At 42.7% G+C, this 23186-nt stretch overlaps 1 protein-coding gene across 1 annotated transcript in view; it reads left to right on the top strand.

Moving 5' to 3' along the window:
* MROH8 (maestro heat like repeat family member 8) overlaps window positions 1-23186 on the top strand; it is an 84662-nt gene that overhangs the window by 27858 nt on the left and 33618 nt on the right. The window contains exons 5-9 of the mRNA XM_053574868.1: window positions 15951-16030; window positions 16687-16831; window positions 17982-18077; window positions 19643-19747; window positions 21538-21673. Of these exons, the coding sequence (XP_053430843.1) occupies window positions 15951-16030; window positions 16687-16831; window positions 17982-18077; window positions 19643-19747; window positions 21538-21673 (562 nt within the window). The remainder of the gene's footprint in view (window positions 1-15950; window positions 16031-16686; window positions 16832-17981; window positions 18078-19642; window positions 19748-21537; window positions 21674-23186) is intronic.

Below are 23186 nucleotides of genomic sequence, written 5' to 3'. Positions count from 1 at the left end.
TCAAAGGGTCCAGAAGGCTTTACAAAGGAGGCGGGATGTGATGCACTTAACCCAACGCTTAACTTCTTAATGCTTTAGTTTTCTCATCTGTGAAATGCCCCCTTCAGTTTTGCTAAAGTTCTAAAATTCTGATTGTGAGATTTCTTATATACCCTAGCAATACGAGTATTTCTTTCTTATACCACAGATCCAAAAGGCTGATTAGACTGATGCTTAACTTTTAAAACTGAAGGCTAACCACCCAACAGTTTTGTTAAGTGGTAGATGTTACCAAGGATCTTCTATATCTAGTACACGTTGGTGCTTTGATAACGGTCATAAATTTTCTATAAACTTTAATCTTTGCCCTTCAAGAGTTTACAATTCAGGCGGGGCACATGCCTGTAATCCTAGCTGGAAAGCAAGAGAAAAACCCCCATCTCTACTAAAAAAAAGAAAACCTAGCTGGGTGTTGTGGTGGGTGCCTATAGTCCCAGGCACTTAGGAGGTTGAGGCAAGATCATTTGAGCCGAAGAGTGTGAGGTTGCTGTGAATTAAGCTGATGCCCCAGCACTCTACCCAGGGCGAAAGAGTGAGAATGTGTCTCAAAAAAACAAACAAAAAAAAGAGTTTACAATCCATTTGGAAGTGATCATACCTCAATGAGTAAATAGGTTGAGAACCATACCAAATAATCTATTAGAAAGAATAGAATGATATAGTGCACATCTAAGAATGAGTGCAACTTTCTATTAAATACTTGGGTATACTACTTAGAAAAACAACTGTAGATAGCCATAAAACTCAGCCAAAATGGCTTGTTTTTTTGTTTATGTATTTATTTATTATTATTGTTGGGGATTCATTGAGGATACAATAAACCACGTTACACTGATTGCATTTGTTAGGCAAAGTCCCTCTTACAATCGTGTCTTGCCCCCAAAAGGTGTGGCACACACCAAGGCCCCACCCCCCTCCCTCCTTCCCTCTCTCTGCTCTTCCTTTCTCCACCCCTCCCTCCTCCTTTCTCTCTCTGCTCTCCCCTTCCCCCACTCCCACCGTGACCTTAATTGTCATTAATTGTCCTCATATCAAAATTGAGTACATAGGATTCATGCTTCTCCATTCTTGTGATGCTTTATTAAGGATAATGTCTTCCACTTCCATCCAGGTTAATAAAAGGATGTAAAGTCTCCTTTTTTTTTTTTTTGTAGAGACAGAGTCTCACTTTATGGCCCTCAGTAGAGTGCCATGGCCTCACACAGCTCACAGCAACCTCCAACTCCCGGGCTTAAGCGATTCTCTTGCCTCAGCCTCCCAAGTAGCTGGGACTACAGGTGCCCGCCACAACACCCAGCTATTTTTTGGTTGCAGTTTGGCCGGGGCCGGGTTTGAACCCATCACCCTCGGTATTTGGGGCCGGCGCCTTACCGACTGAGCCACAGGCGCCGCCCAAGTCTCCTTTTTTTTTTTTAATGGCTGAATAGTACTCCATGGTATACATATACCACAGCTTGTTAATCCATTCCTGGGTTGGTGGGCATTTAGGCTGTTTCCACATTTTGGCGATTGTAAATTAAGCTGCAATAAACAGTCTAGTGCAAGTGTCCTTATGATAAAAGGATTTTTTTCCTTCTGGGTAGATGCCCAGTAATGGGATTGCAGGATCAAATGGGAGGTCTAGCTTGAGTGCTTTGAGGTTTCTCCATACTTCCTTCCAGAAAGGTTGTACTAGTTTGCAGTCCCACCAGCAGTGTAAAAGTGTTCCCTTCTCTCCACATCCACGCCAGCATCTGCAGTTTTGAGATTTTGTGATGTGGGCCATTCTCACAGGGGTTAGATGATATCTCAGGGTTGTTTTGATTTGCATTTCTCTAATAGATAGGGATGATGAACATTTTTTCATATGTTTGTTAGCCATTTGTCTGTCTTCTTTAGAGAAGGTTCTATTCATGTCTTTTGACCATTGATATATGGGATTGTTGGCTTTTTTCATGTGGATTAATTTGAGTTCTCTATAGATCTTAGTTATCAAGCTTTTGTCTGATTCAAAATATGCAAATATCCTTTCCCATTGTGTAGGTTGTCTATTTGCTTTGGTTGTTGTCTCCTTAGCTGTACAGAAGCTTTTCAGTTTAATGAAGTCCCATTTGTTTATTTTTGTTGCTGTTGCAATTGCCATGGCAGTCTTCTTCATGAAGTGTTTCCCCAGGCCAATATCTTCCAGTGTTTTTCCTATGCTTTCTTTGAGGATTTTTATTGCTTCATGCCTTAAATTTAAGTCCTTTATCCATCTTGAATCAATTTTTGTGAGTGGGGAAAGGTGTGGGTCCAGTTTCAGTCTTTTACATGTGGATATCCAGTTCTCCCAACACCATTTATTGAATAGAGAGTCTTTCCCCCCAAGGTATATTCTTGTTTGGTTTATCATAGATTAGGTGGTTGTAAGTTTTTCATTTTTTTTTGAGACAGAGCCTCAAGTGGTCGCCCTGGGTAGAGTGCCATGGCATCACAGCTCACAGCAACCTCCGATTCCTGGGCTTAAGCGATTCTCCTGCTTCCACCTCTCAAGTAGCTGGGACTACAGGCGCCCACCACAACGCCTGGCTATTTTTCGATTGCAGCTGTCATTGTTGTTTGAAGGGCTGGGGCTGGATTTTAACTTGCCAGCTCAGTTGTATGTAACTGGCTCCTTAGCCGCTTGAGCCACAGGCGCCGTGCCCAGAGTGGCATGTTTTGAAAGTTCCACTTCCACTAGAATTGGCAGCAATGGGTTGTCACATGGTTCCACCAGCCAGCTCAGAAGAGCCACAGCTGCAAATCTCAGCAGAAGAACTGCCCCCTGCTTTGCATTTGGATCTGTCCAACCACTATTGAAACACTCACATCAAATATTAAAGTGTTTGTGCTGGCAAGGGATTCAGTCTAGAAGTTAAGGGTCGCCAGTGTCCATGAGAAATTGCATGGCTCACTGCCACATTTTACAAGTCTACAAAGTTCCTTCTGGCCACAAGGAACCCACAAGGAGGAAAAAGACAGGGTCATTATAGAGAAGTAAAATTTTAAGGCATTGTCAGTCTTCTCACCATCCACACAAGTTCATGGCTCTTAAGTCTCCAAATAAAAAGAGCCGAACAAGCCAACAGCAGAAAGTGGGCAGGAAAGGGGGAAAATCCTGTTATGTTACTTTACCAAAGAGTATAAATAAGCACATGTAAAGAGGCTTCATCACTGTGATTGGGGAAAAGCAAGTTAAAACCATACTAAGGTTTAGCTACTGCCTACTAAGAACAAAATGGCTAAAATAAAATGGAAAGGGAGTACCGAATGTTGGTGAGGATATGGAGCAACTAAAACTCCCAGACGCTGCTGGTAGGAATGTGAATAGTGGGCACACCCACTTTGCAAAACAGTTGGGTAGTTTCTTTAAAAGTTAGACATGTGCTTACCATATGTCCCAGAAATTCCATTCCTAGGTGAAATGAAGCATATGTCCACACAAAGATAGATGCATAAATGTTCATAGCAGCGGCGCTATACATAAGAGCCAAACACTAGAAAAAACCCAAATGATCATCAGCAGATGAGTGGATAAACAAATTGTAATACTGTATATTAATTCAATGGCATACTACTTAGGAATAAAAAAGAATGAACTATTGATATATGCTACAACTTGGAAGAATATCATAATATTATGCAGAGTGAAAGAAGTCAGATAAGAAAAGATGATTCACTGTGTGATTCCAATTGTATAAAATTCTAGAAAATGCAAACTGATCTACAGCGATAGCAGATCAATGGTTGCCTAGAGAGAGGAGTAGAGTGGGGAGGAGAAGGAGAGAGAATTACAATGTAGTACAAGGAAACTCGGCAGTGATCAAAATGTTCATTATCTTGATGGTGTGATGGTTTCATGGATCTATACATATATAAAAAATCATCTATGTGTAACACTTTTTTTGCAATAGGGTCTCTGTTATCTTGGCTGGAGTGCAGTGGTATGATCAGAGCTTATTGTAGCCTCAAACTCACGGGTTCAAAGGATCCTCCCACTGCACCCTCCCAAAGTGCTAAGATGATAAGCATGAGCAACTGTGCCTGGCTCAAAGTGCACTCTTCGGGTATGAACAGTTTATTGTGTGTCTGTTACCTCAAAATAAAAAAAATCTATATAAGAAGTCTGTTGAGAACTTTAAAATAAAAGAAGCTGTGCATAAGGCTGCCTGCCTGTAGTCCTAGCTACTCAGGAGGGTGAGGTAGGAGGATTGCTTGAGCCCAGGAGTTTGAGACTACAGTGAGTTATTATTACACCTGCACTCCAGCCTGGCAACACAGTTAGACTCCCATCTCTAAAAACAAAAAAGGAAAGAAAGAGAAGAGAATGCTATGGAAATTGGGATATAGAATAAAGTGATGGCAGGATTGGGTGAAATTAATCCAGGTGAATCTCCTTATCTAATTCCTGAAGGATATAATGGATCAAGTTAAGAGAAGAGAAAAGGGACCCCTGGGTGGGGACTTCAAATGTTACGGTGGGGACCTCAAATGTTAAGCTGGAGATTACTATTTAGCCATGCCAAGGCCAGCATTCTTCATCCTGCAGTATGGCAGAGTGCCCAGGGAGATGTTTTTTTGTGACTCAACAGCAGACATGGGCACCAAGTCCTGCTATAATAGAACTTTAATGTAACCAGACTTGTCCTTAGTACCTCTTAATTCTCCTCTGCCAGGCCAGGAATGGTGGCTCATGCCTGTAATCCTAGCACTCTGGGAGGCAGGTGGATTGCTTCAGCTTACAAGTTCGAGACCAGCATGAGCAAAAGGGAGACCTCATCTCTACTAAAAATAGAAAAACTAAGGAAAGAGCATCACTTGAGCCCAAGTTGTTGCTGTGAGCTATGATGCCATAACACTCTACCCAGGGCAACAGCTTAAGACTCTGTCTCAAAAAAAAAAAAAAAAAAAAATTCTCCTCTGCCACCTTGGGACTCAACTCTGCATCTGGGTCTGCACCTGGGGTACCCCACAAGATCCCACCTACGTTAGGCAAATCAGCTTCTCTAGACCTTAGTAGCTCGACCTGTACAATGAAGATAATTGATATGTGTCTGGCTTTTACTTTTGAGACAAAATGTCTCCTTTTAATAGGATTAGTCTGGATTCTTCTTGGCAAACAACAAAAATCAAGTCTGGCTCATTTAAGTTTAAAAAAAAAAGGGGGGGATGCTGGGCGCGGTGGCTCATGCCTGTAATCCCAGCACTGTGGGAGGCTGAGGAGGGAGAATTGCTTGAGCTCAGGAGTTCGAGACTCGCCTGAGCGACAGTGAGACCCCGACTCGTGAAAAAAAAGGAAAAACCCAGCCGGGTGCCATGGCGAGCGCCTGTAATCCCAGTGGCTTCCGGGGGCTGAGGCAGCAGGGTGCCCGCAGCCCGAGTCTGAGGTTGTGGTGAGCTACCACGCCCACTGCACTCTGCTCAGGGGCATAGGGTGGGACCCTGTTTCAACAACAACAAAAAAAAGTAAAGAAACAAAAAATAAGCAACGAAATAAAATAAAAAAGCCAAAAATAAAAAAATAAAATAAAAAAAAGGGGGATGCTGGATTATCTTTGTTTGATTCTAATGAAAAGGTTTAACAAAGCATCCAGAAAAGCAAGTTCCAGCACAGCTCTAGGGGTATGTCTCAGTGGCAGGGGCTGCTCTGCCATCAGCATGACTCAAACCTCCAGCAGTTCCCAGTCTCTGTCACTCTAAAATTCCAGACAGCGGGTCCCTTCCTCTTGCCTGCTCCCGGCTCCCCTGGGCCAAGAGGAGTTGAGTGGCTTTGGTAGCCTTATTGTAAGGGGCAGCTTCAGGGGCTGGGCATCCAGCACAGCGCGATGTGGGGCGCCGTGATGGCTCTGTGAGTCCAAGTCCCAGCCGTGGCACGCTAGCAGGCTACAGGGCCTGGTCGCATCTACTCATGGTACCACCCCAATGCCATCGTGGGGCAGGGAAGCCAGGTGTGCTGAGTTTTTCACCTCTTTTTAGACTGAGATCTGTCAAGTTTTCAGGGATTGCTCTTGAAGATCTAAGAAAGGCCCTTAAGACAAGGGAGTCAACAAGGGACTTCTGGACCCCAAGAGGAGGACAAAAACAGTGGAAAACTGGAAAGTGGTTGCATGTTCTATAGACCTAATCCCACCGGCAGCCGTAAGTACAAGCAGCAATGAGACTGCAAACCGGAAAGGCCTTAACTGTGAACTGTTTCAGTGTTTTTGGACTTGGCACTCAGATGAACTGCCTTGGGGAGAGCTTGAGCAGGAGTGCGGAGAATTTTGGGCATTGTCTAGGGCCCCAGACGGAGCCGCTGAGCCAGATGGAGCTAATAGTGCTTGGCTGTGGGCCACAGGGAGCCATATGAGAGAACTGGCCCGGCAAGAACTGGCCCGACCCCCCACTGTCAGGGTCGCAGAGCAAGGATTGGGTGGGAGCTAGTAACCAAGTGACTGAGTAGCCTAAAGGCAAGGGACAGAGCTGCCTTACAGCCTTAACCCTCAGGGGCAGAGTGAGACAGGTTTTGGCACATTGGAGCCTCGGACTGTTGCGCTGTGTAGAGTACTGTGGCGTCACAGCTCATAGCAACCTCAAACTCCTGGGCTTGGTGCCACCTAGACCTCCATAAGAGCTGTGCCCCCACCCACGACCCGCACCCACCGGGCCTCCAGATGCCCTGACCAGGAACTGCAGGAGCCACGCAACCCTGCGTCCTCCCTCCTGTACCCTCCCTGCCTCCACACCGGCCCGCTCATCTGGTCAGGGACGCTGGTAGCCGCATGCCCTCTGGAGCCCTCCCTGCCTCTGTGCAGAGCCCTTCTCCTGGCCAGAGACTGCTGGAGCCTTGGACTCTCTGTGCCAAAGTCACTGGGTGCCAGGCACTCCCAGAACCGTGCGGACCATCTCCCGCCCTGTTGCTGGATCCGGGTGTGTCACACTCCGGAGCTGCTTCCACAACCAAAACTTTCTGGCTGGAGCAGCCCCAGAGGAACTACACAGGGTCACTCTCTACAAAGATCCAGCAACAATAGAGTGATCCCGCTGGAGTCTAATCTTGGAGAGACACCTCCCCAACTCTGAGGACAGCCAGAGGCAACGGTGAAAAACAATCATGAGGCAAAATCAACAGAAAAACTCTGGCAACATGAATAATCAGAGTAGGTCAACTCCCCCAAGGATCAATGGGGCAGACACAGCACAAGATCCCATGCACAAAAAAATAGCTGAGATGTCAGAAATAGAATTCAGAATCTGGATAGCAAATAAGATCGAATTAGAATTCCAAGCAGTAACCCAAAAGATATCTTTTGAATTCAATGAATTCAAAGACCAAATGACCAAAGATTTTGACACATTGAGACAAGAAGTTGCAGCCCTCAAAGATCTGAGAAACATAGTAGAATCCCTCAGTAACAGAATGGAGCAAGCAGAAGAAAGGATTTCTGACGTTGAAGACAAAGCTTTCGACTCTCCCAAACTCTCAAAGAGGAAGAGAAATGGAGGGCAAAAACAGATCACTCAGAGAGCTCTGGGATAATTCGAAGAAAACTAATATTCGTCTTATTGGGATCCCCGAAAGCGATGAAGTGGCTTCACAAGGCACAGAATCTCTTCTCCATGAGATTATGAATGAGAACTTTCCAGACATGCCAAGAGATTCTGAAATTCAGATAGCAGACAGTTTCAGAACTCCTGCACGACTCAACCCAAATAAGACATCCCCCAGACACATCAAAATCAATTTCACTAAAGTTAATATGAAGGAGATAATTCTGAAAGCAGCCAGACGAAAGAAAACCATCACCTACAAGGGGAAGAATATTAGAATAACTGCAGATCTCTCTGCTGAAACCTTTCAAGCTAGAAGAGGATTGTCAGGATCCTGTACCCAGCTAAACTGAGTTTCATTTATGACGGAGAAATTAAATACTTCAATGACATTCACATGTTGAAGAAATTTGCCATAACTAAACCAGCTCTCCAGGATATTCTCAGACCTATCCTCCATAAAAACCAGCATAATCCTCCACCACAAAAGTAAACCCACCCAGAAAATTTTGATCAAATTCCAACCTCCACAGTCGCAAAAGGATTAAAAATGTCCACCAGACTCTTGAAAGGCTTATCAATATTCTCAATTAATGTGCATGGTTTAAATTGTCCTCTAAAGAGGAACAGGTTGGCTGACTGGATACAAAAACTCAAGCCAGATATCTGCTGCATACAAGAATCACATCTTACATTAAAAGACAAATATAGACTCAAGGTGAAGGGATGGTCATCTATACTCCAGGCAAATGGAAAGCAGAAAAAAGCAGGAGGCTTTAGGCAGACGCAATAGGCTTTAAACCAATGGAAATAAAGAAGGATAAGGATGGACACTTCATATTTGTTAAAGGTAATACTCAATATGGTGAGATTTCAATTATTAATATTTATGCACCCAACCAGAACGCACCTCAATTTACAAGAGAAACTCTAACAGACATGAGCAACTCGATTTCCTCCAGTTCCATAGTAGCTGGAGATTTTAACACCCCTTTAGTAGTGCTGGATAGATCCTCCAAAAAGAAGCTAAGCAAAGAAATTTTAGATTTAAACTCAACCATTCAACATCTGGACTTAACAGACATCTATAGAACATTTCATCTCAACAAAACTGAATACACATTCTTCTCATCAGCCCACGGAACATAACTCCAAAATCAACCACATCCTAGGCCACAAATCTAACCTCAGCAAATTAAAAAAAAAATAGAAATTATTCCTTGCATCTTCTCAGACCATCATGGAATAAAAGTTGAACTCAATAACAACTGGAACCTGCATACCCATACAAAAACATGGAAGCTAAACAACCTTATGCTGAAGCATAGATGGGTTATAGACAAGATTAAGAAGGAAATCACGAAATTTTTGGAAGAAAACAACAATCAAGACATGAATTACCAGAACCTCTGGGATACTGCAAAGGCAGTCCTAAGAGGGAAATTTATAGCACTGCCAGCCTTCCTCAAGAAAACAGAAAGAGGGCGGCGCCTGTGGCTCAGTGAGCAGGGCGCTGGCCCCATATACCGAGGGTGGCGGGTTCAAACCCAGCCCCGGCCAAACTGCAACAAAAAAATAGCCGGGCGTTGTGGCGGGCACCTGTAGTCCCAGCTACTTGGGAGGCTGAGGCAGGAGAATCGCCTAAGCCCAGGAGTTGGAGGTTGCTGTGAGCTGTGTGACGCCACGGCACTCTACTGAGGGCCATAAAGTGAAACTCTGTCTCTACACAAAAGAAAACAGAAAGAGAAGAAGTTAATAACTTAATGGGACATCTCAAGCAACTGTAAAGGAAGAACACTCCAACCCCAAACCCAGCAGAAGAAAAGAAATAACCAAAATCAGAGCAGAATTAAATGAAATTGAAAACAAAAGAATTATACAACAGATCAATAAATCCAAAAGTTGGTTTTTTTAAAAGATCAATAAAATAGATAAACCTTTGGCCAACCTAACCAGGAAAAAAAGAGTAAAATCTCTAATTTCATCAATCAGAAATGGTAACAATGAAACAACAACACACCCCCCAGAAATTCAAAAAATCCTTAATGAATACTACAAGAAACTCTACTCTCAGAAATATGAAAATCTGAAAGAAATCGACCAATACCTGGAAGTACGCCACCTACTAAGACTTAGCTAGAATGAAGTGGAAATGTTGAACAGGCCTATATCAAGTTCTGAAATAGCATCAACTACACAAAATCTCCCTAAAAAGAAAAGTCCAAGACCAGATGGCTTTACATCAGAATTCTACCAAACCTTTAAAGAAGAACTAGTATCTATATTACTAAACCTCTTCCAAAATATAGAAAAAGAAGGAATATTACCCAACACATTCTACGAAGCAAACATTACCTTAATCCCCAAACCATGGAAAGACCCAACAAGAAAGGAAATTATAGACCAATATCACTAATGAATATTGATGCTAAAATACTCAATAAGATCCTAACAAACAGAATCCAACAACACATCAAAAAAATTATACACCACGACCAAGTGGGATTTATACCAGGGTCTCAAGTCTTGTTCAATATATGTAAATCTATAAATTTAATTCAGCACATAAACAAACTAAAAAATAAGGACCATGTGATTCTTTCAATTGATGCAGAAAAAGCTTTTGATAATATCCAGCATCCCTTCATGATCAAAACACTTAAGAAAATTGGTATAGAAGGGACATTTCTTAAACTAATAGAGGCCATCTACAGCAAACCCACAGCCAATATCATATTAAATGGAGTTAAATTAAAATCATTTCCACTTAGATCAGGAACTAGGCAAGGTTGCCCATTGTCTCCATTGCTCTTTAACATTGTAATGGAAGTTTTAGCCATTGCAATTAGGAAAGAAAAGGCGATCAAGGGTATCCTCAAAGGATCAGAAGAGATCAAACTTTCACTCTTTGCAGATGATATGATCGTATATCTGGAAAACACTAGGGATTCTACTACAAAACTTTTAGAAGTGATCAAGGAATACAGCAATGTCTCAGGCTACAAAATCAACACCCATAAATCTGTAGCCTTTATATATACCAACAATAACCAAGCCGGAAAAACAGTCAAGGACTCTATTCCTTTCACAGTATTGCCAAAGAAGATGAACTATTTGGGAGTATACCTAACAAAGGATGTGAAAGATCTCTACAAAGAGAACTATGAAACTTGAAGAAAAGAAATAGGTGACGACGTTAACAAATGGAAAAACTTACCTTGCTCATGGCTGGGAAGAATCAACATTGTTAAAATGTCCATACTGCCCAAAGCAATATATAATTTTAATGCAATTCCTATTAAAGCTCCATTGTCATATTTTAAAGATCTTGAAAAAATAATACTTCGTTTTGTATGGAATCAGAAAAAAACCTCGAATAGCCAAAACATTACTCAGCCATAAAAACACAGCAGGAGGAATTACACTACCAGACCTGAGACTGTACTATAAATCGATAGTGATCAAAACAGCATGGTACTGGCACAAAAACAGAGAAGTAGATGTCTGGAACAGAATAGAGAACCAAGAGATGAATCCAGCTACTTACCGTTATTTGATCTTTGACAAGCCAATTAAAAACATTCAGTGGGGGGTGGTGCCTGTGGCTCAAGGAGTAGGGCGCCAGTCCCATATGCCAGAGGTGGCGGGTTCAAACCTATCCCCCACCAAAAACAAAAACAAACAAACAAAAAAAAACATTCAGTGGGGAAAAGATTCCCTATTTAACAACTGGTGCTGGGTGAACTGGCTGGCAACCTGTGGAAGATTGAAACTGGACCCACACCTTTCACCATTAACTAAGATAGACTCTCACTGGATAAAAGATTTAAACTTAAGACATGAAACTATAAAAATACTTGAAGAAAGTGCAGGGAAAACTCTAGAAGGAATCGGCCTGGGTGAATATTTTATGAGGAGGACTCCCCAGGCAATTGACAGTATCAAAAATACGCCACTGGGACCTGATCAAACTAAAAAGCTTCTGCACAGCTAAGAACATAGTAAGTAAAGCAAGCAGACAGCCCTCAGAATGGGAGAAAATATTTGCAGGTTATACCTCTGATAAAGGTCTAATAACCAGAATCCACAGAGAACTCAAATGTATTAGCAAGAAAAGAACAAGTGATCCCATCTCAGGGTGGGCAAGGGACTTGAAGAGAAACTTCTCTAAAGAAGATAGACGCATGATCTACAAACACATGAAAAAAAGCTCATCATCCTTAATCATCAGAGAAATGCAAATCAAAACTACTTTGAGATATCACCTAACCCCAGTCAGAGTAGCCCACATAACAAAATCCCAAAACCAGAGATGTTGGCGTGGATGTGGATAAAAGGGCACACTTCTACACTGCTGGTGGGAATGCACACTAATGTGTTTCTTCTGGAAGGATGTTTGGAGACTACTTAAAGACCTAAAAATAGACCTGCCATTCGATCCTATAATTCCTTTACTAGGTTTATACCCAGAAGACCAAAAATCACAATATAACAAAGACATCTGTACCAGAATGCTTATTGCAGCACAATTCATAATTGCTAAGTCATGGAAGAAGCCCAAGTGCCCATTGACCCACGAATGGACTAGCAAATTGTGGTTCATGTGTACCATGGAATATTATGCAGCCTTAAAGAAAGATGGAGACTTTACTTCTTTCATGTTTACATGGATGGAGCTGGAACATATTCTTCTTAGCAGGGTATCTCAGGAATGGAAGAAAAAGTATCCAATGTACTCAGCCCTACTATGAAGCTAAATTGTGGCTATCACATGGAGGCTATAGCCCAACTATGGCACAAGACTATGGGGATAGGGCCAAGGAAGGGGGGAGGTTAGGGTGGAGGGAGGGTGATGGGTGGGGCCACACCTACAGTGCGTCTCGGAATGGGGACAGGCAAAACTTACTAAAGGCAGAATACAAATGTCTATATACAGTAACTAGGAAAATACCATGAAGGCTGCGTTGAACAGTTTGATGGGAATGTTTCAGATTGTATATGAAACCAGCACACTATACCCCTTGATTGCACTAATGTACACAGCTATGATTTAACAATAAAAAAAAAGAAAAGAATAAATCTCTTCGTTGTTGTTAAAGAAATATATAAAATAAAATAAAATAAAATTCCAGACAGCAAGAGAGAGTCTGACTGTCCTAGACTGGGTCTGTTCTCCACCCCTGCATCAGTCACACATGTCTGGGGTAGATGATATAGTCATGATACGACTTCTGGGTGTGCCTCCCTGTGTGTTGGAGGCATTCCTCGAGAGAAGGGGTGATTGCTGGGATCCTGGTCGGTCACCCAAAAAGGTTTCTATTACGTAAGTACTTAACAGACAAAAAAATAATTTCTCACTTCTGAATTCCCTGTAGGTGGCTAGCATAATTGTGAACAAATAATAATCCTTTAATACCCAATTGATTAAAAAAAGAAGGAGATTATTCTGGCAGAAGTGGGTCGAGTGGATTGAAGTCAGAAGGGATTGTAGGCCTGAGGGTTCGTTAAGAGGCATTGTCTTCATCCACACATGAGGAAAACGGCTCTAGGAATGGAGAGTCCCAGAAATTGTGCAGGGCGGAGAGTGGCTATTACCGTAATTGGTAGGGTGTAAGGCTTGAACGAAAGAAAAAAAGAATCATAAATTACTTCTTTACTGAGCCCCAGGAAAGGGCACCAAAAGGTATGTCCTTTGAACAGGGTTGACAATGACCTTACCCCATACTTTGCCCTGTGTAATGTGCTCCCATGTAAAATATTCACTCACATTTTTGGCCTAAACTTTCAGGGGAAAAATGTTTTTTTGTTAACATTTTATTTGTTTATATTTAGGTACTTGTTTTTTGTATTATAAAGGAATTTTAGCATTTCTTTTTTAACATATTATGGTACAAGGAATTTTATGCAACATAATTACAAAACACAAGAATGTTTATATATGTGACTTGGTGCTTGTAGCTCAGTGGTTAGGGTGCTGGCCACATAATACTGAGGCAGGTGGGTTCGAACCAGGCTTGTCCTTAGTGCCTCTTAATTAGTGTCCGGGCCTGCTAAACAACAATGACAAGTGCAACAAAAAAATAGCCGGGTGTTGTGGCGGGTGCCTGTAGTCCCAGCTACTTGGGAGGCTGAGGCAAGAGAATCACTTAAGCCCAAGAGTTTGAGGTTGCTGTGAGCTATGACACCACAGCACTCTACCAAGGGCTACATAGTGAAACTCTGTCTCAAAATAAAAAAGGAATGTTTATATAGATATGGAATTAGTACTACCCATGTATAATGCACATCCTTATTTTTCCCTCAAAAATCCAGACAAAAGTGTGCATTATACATGGCAAAATACAGTACTTGTTAACACCAAATGCTAGGCCATTTTAGTGGCAGTGCCCTTGAGATAATTAGATGTGGGGCAGTAGAGTCCTGGGAGAGCTGTCAGGGCTGAAGACAGTCTTAAGATTTATCCTTTCCAAACTTTAAACCCATAAAAATAAATGAGCTCATTGGGGAAGTAAGTGAAGGAGAGAAGCAGCCCACCAGCAAGACCCAAGTCAGACCAGAGTTGGAAACTGAGAAGAGAAAATTAGAGAGGGGCAAGAAGGGGAATCTGGTGATGTGTCTTGACAGTTACTGCCTCCTAAGTTCCTAGTGAGGTCTTTCTGGTGGCAAGTAAGGGAAATTCACTAGAGGCAGCTGAACCACCAAAGGGGAGATTTGTTCTAAGGATCACTGAGTGTTCTCCAAAACCCTATGACAGGAAGAGGAGCCTGCCCCAGGAAGGAGATTTCTCTAGAAAATATAAAGCTTCCACAAACTCAGGGAGAACTTTTTCTCCTATGTATGGATTTCCAATTCTTTCTCTCTCCTCTCCTCTGTGCCAAATTGGCCAACTCTGTTACCTTGTCCATAGGGACCAGTGCCCCCCAATTTTAAATGTCCTCCTTTTTGGAAGTCCAGCCAGACTGAGATTAAAGTGCTTTGTCCTGATTCCTGAGAGAATCCAGTTGGCCTTGGTATCTACTCCTGGACAAATGAGCTGTGGCCAGTAGGACAGAGTGACTTGGCAGACACATGGCTCTGAGATGCCCATTCTTGTGGACTGGGGGCAGTTCCCAGAGAGGCTTCCACAGGAACCATTTACATCTGCTCCTCACATTAACTCCCTGAGAAATGTCTCATTCACTTGTGCAGATCAGGCACTCAGACAGTTAAATACATGTGCAGGGTCACACAGCAAGTTAGTGAGTAAGTGGCAGAGGCACTGCCCACCCCAGAGACTGCCCACCTCCAAAGCCCCTGTTTTTCCCTCCTTGCCACTGCACATTTTCCAAGTAGCTTTCCCTCTGCCAGTTTATAATTTGGAAATTTACTTCTTTTCCAGAACAAGTAACTCAGAATATTAGACGTGGTAGTTGAGATGAGTAGTTAAATAGAAAGAGGTTAGAATGCCTAAACAGGAGGTAATAACTGATAACATTAATAAAAATAATGAATGATAGGCCAGGCATAGTGGCTCACACCTGTAATCCTAGCATGTTGGGCGGCCGAGACAGGTGGATTGCTTGAGGTCAGGAGTTAGAGAACTGCCTAAGCAAGAGTAAGACCTGTGTCTACTAAAAAACTAGAAAAACAAACAAAAACAGCTACTCAGAAGGCTGAAGCAAGCAAGAGGATCGCTTGAGCCCAAGAGTTTGAGGTTGCTATGAGCTATGACACCACAGCACTCTGGCCAGGTTGACAGTGAGTCTCTGTCTCAAAAAAAAAAAAAAAATAATAATAATAGATGCTAACAATTAAAGGGGGCTAGTAGGTATTATGAATTAGCTCACTTAGTACTCACAGCCAGTCCATGAGGTAAGTAGTACTGTTACCTGGTTTCACAGGTTAGGAAACTGAGCTACCAGGAGATTAAATAACTTGTGTCAGTTCAAACAGCTTGTAAGAGGCAGAGCCAGGGTCTGTGGTCTGGCTCAAGAGAATAAACGCAGAGCTCTGCCACTGTCCTCCAGCCAGTCCTGTGGAGATCCGGCTTTTGTTCTTGCAGGCCACCCACCTTAGATCACCTGTGGCCTAATGAGTGGGCACATTCTTTTTTTTCTTTGAGACAGAGTCTCAAGCTGTTGCCCTGAGTAGAGTGCCGTGGTGTCACAGCTCACAGCAACCTCCAACTCCTGGGCTCAAGAGATTCTCTTGCCTCAGCCTCCCAAGTAGCTGGGACTACAGGAGCCCGCCAAAACACCTGGCTATTTTTTGGTTGTAGTTGTCATTGTTTGGCAGGCCCAGCTCAGGTGTATGTGGCTGGCGCCCTAGCCGCTGAGCTACTGTACTGGCGCCGAGCCAAGTGGGCACATTCTTAACTCTCTCGCATTCTTTTCTTCTCTTTGCAGGTACTGATGCAGGAGGAGCCCCCAGATTCTCTATTAAGCCCTGTGCGCCAGGAGGTCTTTGTCACCATTGCTGATCTCAGGTGACATGCTTTTTCTACATTCATCCTTTTTCTTCATTCAGGGCTAATGACAGAGCCAACTGACGTGTTCCTTATTTTTAATTTTTGAAAGCTATGTAGATAGAGAAAGGGAAGCCAAATCCATGTTTTTGAGAACGCATTTTCATTTCATGTATGCCGCCATGCATACCTGAAAGGCTTTATTGGAACCTCTTTGGAGTTCAGTTTTGTCCAAAATATATTGAGTGCCTAGTTGCCCATATATGTTCCAAGGTCTAAGAAATTTGGAAGGGCTGCCCACTGTTTACCTCTCTTGGAGATTTGTACTGCAGTGATTAAACTGATGACAGGTCCTGAGAAGTCCTGTAGTTAAAAAGTTTTTAACTTGATTCCCCACACTAACGTTCAGCAGAACACACTTTGGGCTGAATGTGTTAGACTGTAGCAGGCTTCCCTCTGGGGTTGAACTGAAGAAAAGCTTGGAAGGATATTGCTGGTGACGTCTTAGGAGAGGTTCCCTCTAACCTTATTAGGCCAACTGATCGGCCATTTCTCTCTTCCATGGAATGATACATGAGCCAGTTTGCCCTTCCCTTTTTTGTTACTTTGATTCCTGCTTATCAATATCAAGTCAAAGCCTCGTCCTAGCTTGCTATTACCAAACTGTCTTTTCTTAGTTACCAAGATGTCCATCTGCTGTTTGGCTCTGAAGATCGAACTGAGTTGTTCAGTCTTATCACCAAAAGTGTAATCACTCTGCCTTCTCTAAGGAATCTTCTCCAGCCACAGGAAGTCAGGCCAAGTGAGCCTTACAGCTCAGAGGTAACTCAGGCTTTAGAAACTTCCCATCCATGGGGTCCGCTGATTTTGGCCTTTAGAGAGTGCATTTGATTTTTTGAAACTAGCCCAAACCATTTAAGCCAAGTCTGGGGAACAAAATCAGTGGTAAAATGAGAAGATAGCGTTTTTCTCCTTCATTACTTCATTTTTTCCTTTCAGCCTCAGAATGAGGTAGGAGTATTCACTCATATACTAAGGGGCAACCGTGCTAAGCCTCTGACGGGCAGTAGGAATACGCAGTCCAGTCTCTCTCACAACGCTTACCTTCTAGTGCAGAGAGACAAACTGCTGATAAATAGAATCTGTCAGCTGGTAATAAACATCATGAGAAAAAAAGCACGGAAAGAAAAGGATAAAGAGTACTGTGGGCTGGGCACAGTTGCTCACGTCGGTAATCCTAGTACTTTGGCAGGCCCAGGCAGGGAGGTTCACCTCAGGCCAGGAGTCAGCACAGACCAGGCTGGATAACATAGTGAGAATCTGTCTACAAAACATGAAAAATTAGCCAGATGTGTTAGTACCCTTCTGTGGTCCCAGCTACTCAGGAGGCTGAAGCAAGACAATCACTTGAGCCCAGGAGTTTGAGGTTGCCATGAGCTGTGATCATACCACTGTACTCCTGCCTGGGCGATAGAGCAAGACCCTTTCTCTAACAACAACAAAAAGTGCTGTGGCTGGTGGGAGGCATGTGGGTGGTCAGGCAAAGCCTTCTTGATGGGGGGATAGTTGAAAGAAGAGAGAGGGTGTGGATATGTCTGAAGGGGAAGCGTTCAAGCTGAGGGAAGGGTAGGTACAAAGGCCCTGATCTATACTTCAGCAGCTGGTAAAGCACTTACACAAGAGAACTTTATTCACCTCTGTTTCAAGATGTCAGAAAGCGTATCTTGATGACCACTAAGTAATTCCCCAGATGTATTAAGATTCAGTTAACTGTGACCCTAGTGATGCCACGGAGTACATTTGAAATGAAGATGTATTCTCCTTCACCTGAGGCTGCACGCCATCCACCAGGACTTTTTTACTGGTTCTGCCACCTCGAGTAAAGTTTTAAGATAATGAGAAGAGCTTCCACAATGTACAGTGCTGGGGGAGCTTCATGTTGGGGAGCACCACTGATCCTGTGTCTTCTCAGTGTCTCTACAGGCAGACATTCCAGGCATTCTCCGAGATGCTCCAGAGTTTGGTGGTAAAAGACCCACATTTGGAAAATCTTGACACCATTTGTAAGGTAAACAGGATATCAGGGGAAAATGGAAAACTATTTCTATTAACTGGTGAAAGTGGAAGACAAAAATGTGGGAGGCTTAAGTTGTAGGAGGCAATATAGTATTTAAGAGTACACATAATAGCTATCAGCTTTGAGTCAGAGACCTGGGTTCCAATTCTGACTCTACCATTTATTGATTATAAATCCTGCTGTAGGCTCAGCACCCATAGCACAGTGATTACAGTGCCAGCCACATACACCGAAGGTGGCAGATTTGAACCCAGCCCAGGCCAGCTAAACAGCAGCTGAACAACTGCAACAAAAAAATGGCTGGGCATTGTGGCGGGTGCCTGTAGTCAGTCCCAGCTACTTGGGAGGCTGAGGCAGGAGAATCGCTTAAGCCCAAGAGTTTGAGGTTGCTGTGAGCTATGATGCCATGGCACTGAGAGTGACAAAGTGAGACTCTGTCTCAAAAAAACAAAAAAAAAGTCCTGCTGTAAATTTTGCAAGGAATTTTCTTTCTCAAAGTCTAATTTCTTCACCTTTACATGGAGATAATAACTCCTATTATTATCAGATAAATAGTCTTCAATAAATGGTTTAAATGGTTTCTGTAACTATTCCTTAAATTATTAATCCTTACTACCCTGTTTTCCCCAAAATAAGACAGTGTCTTATTTTAAGGTGTGCTCCCAAAGATGCGCTAGGTCTTATTTTCAGGGGATGTCTTATCTTTCCAGTAAGTAGGTCTTATTTTCGGATGTCTTATTTTCAGGGAAACAGGGTAGCATAGAAAGGTTTTAATTGAACAGAGCCCGATGAGTTAGTGAATAGGATGCTTCCTAATGGGTGGAACTCTGAGGTCAGTGACCACCTGCCCTAACCGTACCTGTTCCAGCATAGGCCATTCCATCATTAGGCACTCATTCACCGGAGTGCATTCTCTGCAGTTCAAGCATCTTGCTCTCTTGCCCTTTTTAAAGTTGTGGCTATCCCAGAAAGGGATAACCCTTTAAACTATTATTAATCATTTGCACCTAAGTACAGATAGGCATTTATTCTTGTCAGAAGGGTTTCTCCCCTTTATCTAGTCGCACTTGGTACTTTCCTGCCTTGGCAGCTTAAATCAAGCCATTTCTTCTACCTGAAATGCCACCTCCCTTATGCACACCCACTCATGGATTCATTGCTCCCTGACCGTCCAAGTTGTTGCAATTTTTCCATCCTCAGAGTTCTTTAATAGCATGTCATTAGCTTTATTTCTTTCCAGAGCAGATTTGAAAGAACTAAAAACATATAGAAAAATAAAATAATTGAAGAAATTGGGATGAAGGGAAAATAAATCTAGAAAATGAGCTCTGATAGCAGCCAAATCACCCGACTGGCTGCTAGGTCTTTATGCCTTTCTTGTCATCCCAGCACTTTGATTTCTCACACAAGCTGCTGTATCACTTAGAAAAATATTTTCAGTCACATTTACAGTTCCATAGTAGTATGGAACGTCTCTCTCCATATTTTCTTCTAAATTGCAATAAACGTCCCAAATCTTTCTGATAAATCATTTAGCTTCTCTTTATTTCTCACAGCACATGGACCCCTGGTTACACTCAGTCAAAGACCATGAGCGGGAACGGGCCACAGCCAGCATGGCTCAAGTTCTGAAGTGCTTATCCAGACATCTCAGCCTGAAGGTGAGTGGGCCTCTGGATGCAGAAGAGAAAGGACCCAAAGCCTTCCCACCACCGCCTGTTTTCCTTCCTAAAGTTTATCACTCCCATATCCCTTTGGTGCTCATGTAATATCATACCACTTAGCACTATTTACATATCTGCCCTTTCCTAAATATGAGCAGCTTGAGGCCAGGTACTGTGTTGATTAATCTTTGCATTCCCATGGTTTAGCATGACAGCTGGGACATAGTATAGTAAATGTTTTTGAATGAATGAATAAATAAATGTAATTTGAAAATATCTGAGGACCCACTGTGGCCTGGTCTCTATACAGTACTGGGTTTAAAGAAATAGAATCCAGCAGGCAAATCGACATAAATCAATTTAATAATCTCCCAACATTTCAAACAGCATGGTCCTATGGTACCTCTTTTTAAATCCTTGCATTTCTCTCTTTCACTCTCTCACTTCTCAATTTTTCTGAATCCTCTACATAAATGCAAAAAAAGAATTCTTCAAGGCTAATATTCTCCTTTCTGGACCTATTCCTTTTTTCATTTGTGAATCCTTCTTTCCCCTTCTCTGAGTGGGTTTTCTAGCCATGGGAGCTACTTCTATTCTCCATCCATCATTTCTCCTATTTTCATAATAAGGCCTGGGAATTGGGGAAAAAAGTTGGTAGGGTGGGAATGCTGGGTCCTTATGTCAGAATTTTACTCAGAGAATTTGTTCTTGATACAAATACTTGTTCTAATAGTCAGGTTTAAAAGGACTGTATTTGACTAGCTTTCTTATTTCTCACAATGAAATACATCCCTTCTACCTTCTTTTGTGTTTGTTTGTTTGTGTGTTTGTTTTTTGGAGACAGAGTCTCACTTTGATGCCTGGGGTACAGTGCCATGATGTCACAGCCCACAGCAACCTCAAACGCTTGGGCTCAAGCAATCCCCTTGCCTCAATTTCCCCAGTAGCTGGGACCATAGGCACCTTCCACAACACCTGGCTAGTTTTTCTATTTTTAGTAGAGACAGGGTCTCACTTTTACTCAGGCTGGTCTCGAACTCCTGAGCTCAAGCAATCCACCCCACGTAGCCTCCCAGAATGTTACTGTGCCCGGCCTATATTTCATTTTTTTTTTTTTTGAGATAGAGTCTCACTTTGTCACCCATGATAGAGTGCCATGCTGTCACAGCTCACAGCAACCTCAAACTCTTGGGCTCAAGCAATTCTCTTGCCTCAGCCTCCCAAGTAGCTGGGACTACAGGCACCTGCCACAACGTCCAGCTGTTTTTTTTGTTGTTGTTGCAGTTGTCATTGTTGGTTAGCAGGCCCGGGCTGGATTCAAACCCACCAACCTTGGTATATGTGGCTGGCGCCGTAACCACAGTGCCATGGGCGCCGAGCTTGCATTCGTCTTTTTTACTTAACAAAACAGTACATTTTCCAGTACTATAAATTACTCAGATACTTGATTTCTTATAGTCATAGAGTGGTTGTGCCATATTTTCTTAACTATTATTATGCAATTATTTCCAAAATAAGATCTTTAAAAACACTGTTAGAATAAACATCTTTATGCAGAAAGCTTTTTCATTATTCAGATTGTTTATTTAAGCTAGAATTTCCCTATTTAATGCCATCTGCTGGATATATTGAATCTACCCATATTAAATGTGAACCCTACACAAGAACTGAATGTGACCTTTGCACTTGAGTTTGGGTAGAAGTAGGATTGCTTCTCAGCAACTCAAATCTAAAGCACTAGATGCACCTGTATTCTGATGGCATTTTTCTTTTTCCTTCTTAATTAGCCTCCGCTGAGATTCCAAAGACTTGGACATCTAGTGGCTCTGATGGCACTACTGTGTGGGGACCCACTGAAAGAGGTGGCTGAGGAGGCTGCAGAGGGCACGCACTCCCTGCTGCATATCACCATGAGGCTAAAGTGTAAGGCCCTGCCGAAGGAGGCCCTGAATGAATTCTCTAGCACAGTGGTTCTCAACCTTCCTCATGCCATGACCCTTTAATACAGTGTGGGTTGTGACCCACAGGTTGAGAACCGCTGCCTAGCACAACATAAGCACCACCCTCCTTATGTACTCACTCCTCATGTTCTAGAAAGACTTTTTATAGTAATTCGTAAAGAGAAAGGTACATGATCCATGAGTGAAGTATCTTAGGAATGTTCTTACAAGTGAGAACTAAATGAGGGATATACATGTATATGTCCATAAAATGGTGTAACAGACACTGAAAACTAAGAAGGGGGAGCGTGGAAGGGGACGGAAGGATTAAAACCTAACTTCTAGGTACAATGTGCACTTTTTCTGGTGACAGTGCACCCAAAGCCCTAACTTCAGCATTATACAATTTATTCATGTAATAAAAGACACTTGTATGCCCTAAATCTATTGCAATTTTACAAAAAAGAGAGAGAGAAAGGTATATAGTCCATAGGCAGAGGTGAAGCAACACTAACTTAATAATTAAAATCATAAAACTAGATCAGACTCCTTGTGAGCCATCTGCATGGCCAGGGAGAGGCTAAACCTGTGGCCCTGTGGACAAACTGGAGAGATGGGTTTGGTCAGAAATGAGAAAGGCCCTTGCCATTACTCAGGCCTTCACTCACTTATCCCACACATATTTATTTAACACTTATTCAGGATCCAGAAATAACCAAAACACAAACAGTCCCAGTCATTATATTAAAGTCCAATGGGGGATCAGACAACCAAAGAATCAACAAATAACTGTCATTATCAAACAAATAAACCGGTACAGCATGTTACAGTAGTGAATACTGTGTAAATGCTATGAAGGGAAATTACGGGACCTGTGACTAAGAATCAGATCTTGTTGTAAGGTGCATAAAAGGCCTCTCTGAAGATAATCTGAAGAAGAAAGTGCAGTCGGCCGGGTGAAGAGGTAAGAAGAGCATCTCAGGCAGAAGGAGCGGCGTAAGCAAGGGCCCCACAGATATGAGCTGGAGGAGTTTGGAAAATACAGAAAGGACCAACACTGTCAAGGGATGAACCCAGTTAGGAGAGACTTTAGGAAGTATCTAACCCAGTACTGCATCCTGGGTTAGATGTGAGCTGGAGGAGTTTGGAAAATACAGAGAGGGCCAACACTGTCAAGGGATGAACCCAGTTAGGAGAGACTTTAGGAAGTATCTAATCCAGTACCGCATCCTGGGTTAGATGTGAGCTGGAGGAGTTTGGAAAATACAGAGAGGGCCAACACTGTCAAGGGATGAACCCAATTAGGAGAGACTTTAGGAAGTATCTAACCCAGTACCGCGTCCTCCCAGTGTTTGCATCGCAGTCTACTGAGTCCCTACCTAGTATAGTCATGTACCAACCACATAAGGACATTTTAGTCAACATCGGACTGCATATGTGAGAGTGGCTTCATAAGATTACTAGTGACATCAGAGCTGTCTTAATATTATAGAGCA

Source organism: Nycticebus coucang, chromosome 21, assembly GCF_027406575.1.
Source record: "Nycticebus coucang isolate mNycCou1 chromosome 21, mNycCou1.pri, whole genome shotgun sequence".
NCBI lineage: Eukaryota > Metazoa > Chordata > Mammalia > Primates > Lorisidae > Nycticebus > Nycticebus coucang.
This window is presented reverse-complemented; position numbering and strand designations above follow the sequence as displayed.